The 10914-nt window shown below is 39.3% G+C and overlaps 1 protein-coding gene across 13 annotated transcripts in view; it reads right to left on the bottom strand.

The window, feature by feature from the left end:
• Positions 1–1660: 1660 nt before the first annotated feature.
• The window catches only part of CHD7 (chromodomain helicase DNA binding protein 7), a 133636-nt gene continuing 124382 nt past the window's right edge, over positions 1661–10914 (bottom strand). For 10 of the 13 annotated variants that reach the window (XM_074551381.1, XM_074551375.1, XM_074551363.1 and 7 more), the window contains 7 exons: positions 10450–10610; positions 8570–8797; positions 7895–8338; positions 7133–7354; positions 6587–6727; positions 6004–6108; positions 1661–5220 (listed from right to left, as the gene is read on the bottom strand). In XM_074551381.1, the coding sequence (XP_074407482.1) occupies positions 4267–5220; positions 6004–6108; positions 6587–6727; positions 7133–7354; positions 7895–8338; positions 8570–8797; positions 10450–10610 (2255 nt within the window). In that variant the 3' untranslated portion in view covers positions 1661–4266. The remainder of the gene's footprint in view (positions 5221–6003; positions 6109–6586; positions 6728–7132; positions 7355–7894; positions 8339–8569; positions 8798–10449; positions 10611–10914) is intronic. The other 3 variants (XM_074551429.1, XM_074551438.1, XM_074551420.1) reach the window with 3 other exon arrangements.

Genomic DNA, 10914 nt, shown 5'->3' with positions numbered 1-10914 from the left:
CTAAATTTCTTAAGCAAAGACTGAGGGAGGACAAGTAACAGATTGGAAATTACCTGCAATAGCACTAAGCTATTGCAACATAGCTCAAATGATTATGTTTATATGGTTTTACCAGTGCTAACAGCAATCCATAGGACCTGGAAAAACAAAAACATCCAGTGACATGGATTTATCCCCTTCTAGAAAATACATACTTTGCACTATAGCTCCTTATACTAGTAAGTGTTTGTTTGCTCTTTTGCATCAAATCTATTATCTAAAACTGCATGCAGACTGAGCTGGGACATTCACCCTGCATTCCAAGAGAGGTCTTTGTAAGTCCCATCGAAACTTGATCATAACAGCTGTCAATCATATAACTGAATTTCCTTCACACATTCTCCTCAGGGCAGTTGACTCAAGCTGCTGCTTAGACTTGATGCCTAAAACATCACCTGTCTATGTAAGAAGCCATCTCCAGGTCTCTCCAAGGCACCACTTGAAGCCAAAGGGGTACAACAGGTTATCTGCACAGCATGGAAGCAAAAGCTGTAGCCAGCACTCTTTCCCACTGAGGAGTCAGAAACATTCATGGGCTGACACCTTTCAGGTGCCCAGAAAACCGTGGAGGCAGCAGGTCTGAGGGCCCTTACATATCCTGACACTTCCTGACCCCAGCCCCAATGTTAAGGATTCAGAGGTAGCAGAAACATGAGGTGCAGAAGCAACAGAAGTCTTAAATTTCCCAAGCAGTTTTGTTCACAAAAGTCAGTGGGACGCTCAATACAGAAAATACAATTGAATACCCCTCCCTCCCCTCAATCTTAAGCCCTTCTCAAATGAGGAAGTGCTCAGTGGCAAAGGTCCTCAATAGAAGTGTGCAATTCCAATAAGCAATACACTTTGATATTTGACATCAATACAAAACAAGAGACTGAAGCTGACTGAAAAAACCTGGGGCTAGTTAAGGAATTTGTCCACTATTTCAAGAGCAACAGTTTTCAAGACTCACACTTGAACTGGTTCTCCTTTATAGTTCCCTTATTAAAAATCACGTCTGTAGTAGCCTGAGCAGATTTGTTGCTGTTCAGTCCTTTCCCTTGGCAGGGTTGCACACCATGCACACAGAACAGGCTGTGTTAGCATGCAGACCACTGCTGTACTTTGACACAGGTACTTTCCTTTTGAAAGCAACACAAAGTAATTTATATTCATTGATAACCCCATTAACATTTCCACTGCCATTAGGAGGTCCAGCAAAAACTGGTTGGTGAGAAACAAAAGGCTCCTCATCATGAGAGACAGAAAGGGTGCTCCAAATGTGAATCAAGTGCAGAATAGTTTCTGATCTATGCATCTTACTCACGTAAGCTTTTATTCATTTAGACACACTTTTAAAACTCCGTAAGAATCTTTGCAATAATTAACATGTAAAAACTCTGTCAAATCAAAGAAAAACCTTCATATTTTCATGTAATACATTTCTCGGACATTAGATGGCAATCCCCCCACTTCATTTTTCATACCAGGGGCCCAAATCCCTTCCAAAAATCAAATGTCACCACCTTTCCAACAAGTGAAGGGTCTGTTTGGCTTCCAGGAAGCAAGACTGTTTGGGAAGCACAGAGCATGGAGGCTCTCCCATTCCCATGGCATTTGCTCTGTTCCAACAGTTCTTCAGTTTTGCCTTTTTTTTTTTTTTTTGAGTAGGAAAGGCAGATGAGTAATGCCATCATGGAAGATGCTTGTACTAGGCGTAAGATTCACTCACTTGTCACTTGGACACCCTACATCATGAGTTGGATGTTTCCATGTCAAAAACCTATAGGCAAAAATAGAAGTTACCAGAACTTCCCCATTTTGACAGAGGAGAAAGGGACTAAGTACGACATTTAACAATATAATTTCTAGCCTTGCCAATTAAAAAGAATTCTCCCAAGGGATATCATTAGTCTCTGTAAATCTCTTCTGGAAATTATAAAAACTGAACTGAAAAAAACCCCTGCTATTTGGTACCATGTATGGAATACACACAATGAGAAGCACCTACAAACTCTTACAGTGGGAATTTTACAGGTAGAAAAAAAAATAAGGCAAGGCATTTAATAACAACGTAAAAAACAGCTCAAATGAATTCAAGAGAGCATGTAACACACCTGCCTAAGTCAATGTGCCTTTGCTTTCAGCCTCTCACTTTTTGCCGTTGTCTACACGTGATGTTTTAGGAAGAGGCAGGAATAACACACCTCATCAACCATTCAGTGATGTCCATGCAGGGGGAATCCTTCCTGACCTTCATTAACTCCCTATGATCTGTTTAAGTGGCAGTACAAGACATCCTGACATCTATTCATTTCAACAGTGTGTGCCTGTGATTCATTCACACAAAAATCACTTCCTAAGCCTTCATTTCTCATCTACTTTCATCGTCCATGAAATATCCTTTTCAAGCCAAGTTCACCCCTTTTTATATATACCCCTTGAGACCAAATTTCGGCCTTGCAATACTTGCCCGTTTGAGCTCTCGTGCAAATTCACAGCGTACATGAGAGTGAGGTTTGCAGCTCTCCAGCATGCCAAAAGCACAGATAATATTAGTCCTAAAGACAGGGGTCCACCCACAGCTGGCTACTGAAATAGCTAATTTTTCATGTACTCCACTGAAAATCTAACCTTTTATCCTCACTCTGGAGCTTGTTGTGTATGTGTGTGTCAAGGTGACAACACCATGAAAACAGAACTTCTCAAATGGTACATTATCTCCAATATCAAAAGGTCACAAAAGGGTACAAATCGGTAGCTCTCCAGAAGAGACAGTGGTTTTTATAAAAAGTGGGTCAGTTTTAGTTTCATGTAGGTTGTTTGACACAGTGGTTTCTGGCATCACAAGCTCTGGTCTACAGGATACCACAGAGCCTTTGTATCCCTTGCTGTCACTACAGCATTGTGTTTTTCTACCCATTAACCAAGGATAAATGACCTAGATATTGTGCCTATTAAAGCCTCATTTTTCTTTTGCCCTTTTGTTCTTTAGTGTACCACATTATCACATGCTGAACACATTTAAAGTATTCTCAGTCTCTCATGCCCCTTTGAAGGAGTAAAGTAGGGATTTTAGCGTGCATTTCTGTAGAGTTACTTAGAGTGGAAAATATGAAGGCAATTCAAGGTTTCTCTTCCTGCCTAGTCCCCTGAAGACGATCAGTTCAGCATTTACAGCCACTAATCTATAAAGAATATAGCAGGAAAATGCTATAAAAAAGCCACAAATACAAATACAGAAAGTGAACACCAGTTTGGTTGTCCCTAAACACTACATTCTATAATTACATCTCTGCATATCATGGGTCACTTTTATTAAAAGCATCATTACTACAGTTGGCAGCAATTTACATCTTATCTTACATGATAGCAGTTTCCAAAGAAAAAAAAATAAAAAGACATCACAACAAAGAAAAACAATACATTTACAAAGTCATGTCTGTAAACTTCAAGGCTAGTTTAGAGTTGAGGTAATGCTGTTTAGCTTTGTGGCTAAAGTAACAAAGTCCTTTAATTTAAAAAAGGTACCTGATTTTTTTCTTTTTTGTTTATACCAGTGCATTACAAGATCACGAGACGATTAAACTGTAGCTTTATCCTGTAAGAACCTTCTCCACGGGTTAATTTCCAAAAGGTACTCTTCACATTCAACAGCTGCCTTATTATTGCTGCGTCTCAAGACAGAGACATTCACACTATCATGAAGATTGTCAGAGAGAGAGTGTGTGTGTGGGTGTGTGCGCGCACGCGAGCGGGTGAACTCCCATACAGTCAAAATGAAGCGCGAGTACGATATGTATGGTAAATTTCATCTTGACCTTCACAGCAAAATTTAAAAAAAAAAAGGAAAAAAAAAAGGAAAAAAAATTAAATATATAACTTCATCCTTCCTTTAAGCAGCACTTCCTTCTATTAGTGCCACTTGATTACAAATTGCTGCTTAATTCATAATACCAATGGTACCAAAAGAAAAAAAAAGCAGAGCATTATGTCAATTTCCTTAAAAAGACATGATCACCTCTCAAATTTCATCTCTCCTAGGGATAATAAATAATGCACTGCACAATACTTAATGACCAAGATACCTTTTGACACATCTGTATAACATGACTTGAACTTTTTTTTTTGCTACACTATGTTACAGAACAGCTTATAAAAACTAAGTATGGACATTAACTGTGAGTGTAAACAGTAGGACTACCACTTGTCAAAAGTTTAAAACACTTTAACTGTAACTGGTACTGGTTATTCATCGTTTTCATTGTTTTCTATTTCTTCCCCCCCATCAAGTGAGTCTAATTCTTCACCCTGTGCTATTTCATCTTCTAAAACGGAGGAATCTGCAGTTTTATCAAGGCTCTCCTCTGCATCACTGCCTTCGAGATTTTCTTCATCTTTAAAGGCAGCTCCTTCAGTTTTGTCAGTAGCCTTCTCTTCATTGGAGCCCACTGCGTTCTGAAGTCCTGCTAGTGCTGGGAAACCGGGCAGAGTCAATCCTCCCAGTCCTGGAGGTAGAAACATAGATGGATAGAAGAGGCCAGGAGCCATGGTAGACAGCAGGAAAGGATTGAAGGCCAGAGGGTTTGTGGGCAATCCAGTGTTGGTGGTGGTGGTAGTGGTGGCAGTGGCGGTAGTCGCCGCAGTAGCAGCACTGACAGATCCATTCGCAGAGTCAGTAGCAGAAACAGTGTCTGTGCTTTTCTCAGAGTCTTTGTTCTCCTCTTCATTCTCATTTTTCTTCTCTTCAGCTTTTGAAGTGCCATCCTCAGTCTCTCCTTGACCAGAAGCAGTAGTGGCATTTCCAGTAGTAGCCGTGATCGGGTTATTCAACAATCCGCTTAGTCCAAACATATTGGGCAGTCCTGCCATCCCTGGCAACATCAGAGGCAACATGGCAGCCGGATTTTTAGCGTCCCCCCCAGCAGCAGCAGCTGTTGCTAGCCCTGGTGGAAAGCCCATGAGGCCTGCGAGCTGGAGAGACTGCAGGTTCTGTAGGTTCTGGAGGCTTGTGAGGTCCATTCCAGCAAACAGACTGTTCATTAGTAGTGGGTTGATTCCCGAAGTTGATGCTACAGCAGCAGCTGCTGCAGCTGCTTTGGCAATTTCACTTTTTGGCCTTCTTCCTCTTCTGCTTGCTCCTTCCTCCCTCACAACAGGTCCAGTGAGAAGACGGTCAAACATGGACTCTGGAACAAAACCCTAAAAAGAGAAGGTGAAAAAACAAGCTTTATCCTCAATTGGCTTTTTTAGCTTTCAGCAGTTAACTGATGATGATAGAAGAAACAGAAGGGATTTCAGCATACTCCAAAAGTGGTTTGTTTTTTCACCCTGGCAAATGGTGACTAGCTTAGTACTATAGTGAATGGCAGTAGAACAAGTAAAGAAAGATGAAGGAATCAAGATCACAGATTTTTTTTATATTTAAACACAACAGTAAAATAATACATGCTGAAAACTGTGTAACTTCATTAAAAAACCCCACCCTGATATGTTGCAGTTACAAGTTTGTATCTTCATAATTCGTACTGAATTTCAGAATAGTAATATTCTATTAAATTGAATACTTGCAGAATTTTACCCTTTATTTTCAAACAAATGTTGTAAAATAAAAGACAGAAAACCTATTCCTTTGATGCTGCCTGTTACTGAGACAATGAAGTGTATTTCTGTTATGAATATAACAAATATTTTCTTAGTAGTTCTTAATCTACAAATACCTGTGCTTTTTAAGGATTGTTACTTATTAAAAAAAAAAGGCAAAACAAATGCTGAAGGCTGCCTTAACTGTAGCTGATTGTTTGGTGTATTTTAATCTGCAGCAGCCTTCTATCACCACTCCCTCTGAGCTGGGTAACTCCTACACAGACACTATGATTTTCTAAAAACCTAAACCTATGAGATAAAGACTTAATAATCAATTTAGACAGCCTTCAACTTTTCTGTGCTGTAACCTGCAGTGATGCATGGAAGAGTTTCACTTACAGACTGTTTAACAATGTCAGTCCAATCTGGAGCAACAGCAAACTCAGGATTTTCTTCCAGCCATCTTGGCAAGTCCTTCATTGGAGGGGCCATAGCTCCACCCATCTAATGCAAAAGACAAGGTTATGACTTTAACAAAAACCTACCAACGAAACCAAACAACTACTTATATGGACATTTTCTATCTTCCTTTCTATTTTATCTCTGAAGGACGGCTGCAAAGACTTTCAGTTTACTGTGAAAAAATACTTGGAAACCAGCTAGTGATAGCTCAATTGACAAAATCATGTTTTTAAAAAAATGGCAAAGTCCTGTAGCTTAGGCAGATCTGCTAATAAATTTTGTATCCAAGAACAAAACGTGCTATATAAGTTCAAAAAATGAGAGTTATTCACTCAGGTGATTAATATGAACACAACAGAAGAGCAAAGAAGGAATTAAAGGAACCAGGTGGCACAGTCCAGTAAGAAAAACTGCTGGTACCAAATTATTAAACTTTTAAAGAGAAGCCTGGAATAGAAAACCTGCTTTCCACATGCAAAGACATTATTAAAGACCTTGACTGAAGTAACTTAATTTTTACCTTCTTTCCATTTCGTTTATTTACAACAGGTACCCTTTCTTCTCCTGTCAAGGTGTTTATATCCAGTTTATTGGGGTTTCGACATCTGTGTCGTTTTTGTTTCGGCTTCTGAAATGGGGAAAACAGCACATCTGCACTCTTCTAGAAAGAAGAGAAATTTATTGCTTTTCATTTCATTTCTTGAGAAAAATCACCAATCATGGTACCCCTTCTCACAACAATTTTAAGAAGAGATCCATTACTTTACTCTCAGATTACATGAAAAAGATTTTTTTGCATCAGATGAAGAAATTCTGCAGTACTTGACATACATGCTTCTAACATGCTGTTACATACAAATGTTAAGAAAGCAAAAGCAAATCCAGCACCCCAGTGTCACTTGGGTGTGGATAAAATAGGAATGCTGGATAAAGAGAAAACTTCTGTTGAAATGCAAGCTACAAAATCAAATGACTATGCCCAATGTGAGGGAATTCAGTCTGACCTCTGTAAAACTAACTTTTGTATTCATATAATAGAACAACACTTTTACAATCACATACTTACTGGTACATAACTTGGCATATCTACAGTGTAAGTAGGATGCAACTTAAGCCATTCAACCAGATCCTTGTTTTTCGGGGCATCCTCTCCCACCAGCCTGGTCCCATCTTCTAGATTGATTACAGGGATGCGAGTGTCTGGGTCTAATTGACCAGGAGATGGAATGTTCCTTGCTGGTAGGGCTTCCATATCTTCTTCAAAAGCTTTGGTCACTTCTGCATCCTCCTGAAAACAATCACATCTGGATTAGTCTTCCCTTAACAGGAACACCTGGAGAAATAATTTCAGAAACTGACTGAAGTGAAATGTTTAAGATTTTGCATACACAAAAGTTAATGGGGTTAAATACTCATACTACATAAAGTAGTATCATTGCATCAGGGAATTTTGAAAATTTTACATCCTTGTACTAAAGAACATAGTGCTAAAGGCAAAGCTGGTTTTTTTGCATTTCCAGTACATGTCCTCCAAGATTCTTCAACACCCTCCCTTTTCAACACATGAAGAAAGACATGCTTAAGCCTCAAAATGTATATGGTTAGAAATATATTTTGAAAGTACAAGCTACCTAAAACACAAGAGTAAAATCTTGACGTGCACATTGTGTTTGGTTCAAAGAGAATTAACAGCTCTAAACAAAGAAAAACCTGGTTGGGCAAAAACTATATGTTTTTTTAGAGAGAGTATAAGACTTGAAACACATTCAGGAAGTACCACAGACAGAAGAACAAATATGAGACAAAAGGAAAAAGGTTGTGGTCTTACTACAGTCAGTGATGTCCGTTTGTTGCTCATAAATAACAGATCAAGCCCTTCTACATTTTTCCTCCTTCCTCTCCTCCTCTTCATGGGTGGTTCTCCATCTATTAAAGAGCCATTTAGTAGATGCCTTGTGGGTGTGCGTGAAAGACCTGCTTGCAGCAGCTCCATTTGAGTTTTAAAGGCATCAGACACAGGTGTGGAGACATTAGGCAAGATAAACTTTGAAGTAACAGATGAAAAATTTGAGGTAGAACTTGTTGCCTCTCGTGAGGCCTTTGATAAATCTACAACCTTTTCTTGTCCATTTTCCGAGACCACCTGAGACTCACGTAACTGGGCAACCATTTCCATAAGATTTCTCCTCTTGGCAGCTCTCTCAGCCTCAATTTCAATCTTTCTTCGTCTCCTCCTCCTCTGACGTGGAACTGATAAATTGAGTGCATCTTCCTAATAAAAAACAAGCATTTTCAAACATTAGCAAAGCTCTGTTTGCTATGCTGAGTTAAAAACAAAACTCCAAACATATCACTCTAAAAAAAGCTTTTATTTTATTATTTTATTCAAAGAAACACTTTGATGTTTTTCCTATTTTATTCATCTGATTTATTTTCTATTACGCAAGAGAAGCTCATGCAAGATAAAGTGTTTTATATAAAAAAGAGAATGCTGTAGCCTTGCCTTTGATAACTGAGGAGAAGCAGTGAGATCTTCGCTGCCACTGACACTGGCTTGACCAACCATGGAGAGCTCTGCAAAGCTCCTTTTCTGTAGAGGGCTGTCCACAACAGTTGGAGTGTACCCAGGTATGAGCCCCTGGAAATCAAACATCTGGCGCCTATTTACTGGCCACTTCCCTTTCAGCACTGCCTCACAGATGTTGTCTAATCGGTTGATCATTACTCGGTCCTGCAGAAAGGAAAAGTCTGTAATGAACCCTCGGTGTAAACGTCACCTTTTAAACTCAAATGAGTCTTATGACACAGTCCAGTTTCCACAGCTTAAGGAAGACATTCAGAAACAACTGTTCTTGCATGTTAGGAATAAACTGATCACCTTGCAAGATGCTAACACAATTTTGTAGAATAATAACTTTTAAAAGCTGCATTTATATTGTGAGGGGAAGGAGAAAAGACAGACAAAGTTTTCTGTATGACAATGCACTAACTGAAAAATTTAATAGAAACTCACTGTTGTTTTACAAAACTTCAGTAGTTAGAAACATCACCAGTTAGGAAGGGAAAATAAACACATCTGCAATCAGTATCTTAAAGCTGCAGTTCTCAAGATCCAAGAGGCTGGATCTGCAATTCTGTCCTAGGAAGTGGATCCTCATTAGCGTCACTATTAATAAAGTTCAACATTATGAAACGGGCACCAACCTAGGGACATCTAATGAATGTCAATTTTCATTCCACGCCCATTATCACTTCAAATTTCACTGAAGCGTGTACACTAAAAATCTCTAATTATGTTTATTAGTCTACTTATGCTGAACCTATACTGATGAAGGATTTTCTGTTCTACTTTCACACTATGACTGGAATAAGATTTTAGCCCATGTTTCCAAAATACATGCTGAAAGTAGAGAAGATGAACATTATTTGATTTTTCTTTTCCATTTCAGTATTCAAGCACATTCCAGACTAGCCTGTCTGAAGTAGTAGAAACTTTGGGACTCTAAGAAATACTGCTGGTTAGGGAATATGAGCATTCATATATGAATGCATTTCAGCTTCCTGAAAAGCAAAACAGTGCAGAAGCCACTACCAAATCTCAGCAGCTGCAACAGACTGCTTGCTTTCCCCAGAAATAAGCCTATTAAGAGCAAGGTCCTCTTGCCCTGCTAGCCCCTTCCCCCTCCCTGCCCCAACCAGATGGCTCTGTTATGGTGATTAGTAAGCTTAAGACTATTACTACTTTATTTTTCTCTCTCCCCTTACTGCAAAGGAGAGTGCTAAATTAAGTATGGATTTATTACAAGGTTACAGTTTTGTATTTTTAAAAGCATTTTATATTAGATAATTTTCTGCACTGTTACCAAAATAAGATACAGCTTTATTCTATCTAAAACTGCTGCTTATGTTTGCAGGATACCTTAATACAATTACATCTGTCAATATTACATAATGGCTTAGATCATGTAGGTCAGCAAAACTCTTCCCTACAATCTCCTCACCCCAAAATAAAAAGGTGATCTTTTAAAGTCTCTGCAGATTGCTCTGCAGGGAAAACTCCTAATTCAAAACTGTATAGTGGTGCAAGAGGTGGGACTCTGCTGACAAAAAGTTATGGACCCTATGAAGAGTTCATGACTGCCAGCAGTCCATTGTTTTACTAAATGACACTATTTTACAAGAAAAAAGGAGCAATTTCTTTCATTTCCACTGCTAGTTTGTATGAGCTTAAAGAAAAAAGTGCCATCCCACAAATCATTCACAGAAAAAGATCTCTTGCCTGCCAGAAGTGCAGTACCACCCAAAGCTCACTGTTACTTTTCAAGCACATTTCCCATATTTTACTGAAATTAAAGGAGACATTTCTTTCTACCCCTAACCAACCTTAGGCCAGAATGAGAAGGCAAATGTTCTCTCATGAAGTAGCTGAACCACAGAGGGATCCCCGTCTTCCATGTAGAATCCATCGCGTGTTTCATCCCTTGCGGTACTCATAGAGGCATTGCTTTCTTCATCAAAATTCTTACCCTGAGAAACTGCTCCTGCTGAATAACAATCATGACCAGGCATTAACATCCAGTGTCTACCCAGCTAGATAAGCTAAGGCAACCAGGCCTGACACAACATTTCTAACTCTGGCTTTTGTTCAGTAATTACTACAGCAGAGCCCCAGCCTTCCCCATTTGGCACAGAGACCATGCTTATTGACTCAGTGAGCTTTCCCGGAAATCATCCCTTGTGGGGGAATACCCTGCTGATGCTGGATGGTTCTTATGAAAGCTTATTTAGCCACCTGATATGTGGAAGGGCAGAGGAACTGCTGCATGCAGCCCATCCCATACTCAAGAA

Source organism: Zonotrichia albicollis, chromosome 1, assembly GCF_047830755.1.
Source record: "Zonotrichia albicollis isolate bZonAlb1 chromosome 1, bZonAlb1.hap1, whole genome shotgun sequence".
Classification (NCBI taxonomy): Eukaryota; Metazoa; Chordata; class Aves; order Passeriformes; family Passerellidae; genus Zonotrichia; species Zonotrichia albicollis.
Note: the sequence above shows the minus strand (reverse complement) of the source record. Positions and strands in the feature narration are given on the sequence as shown.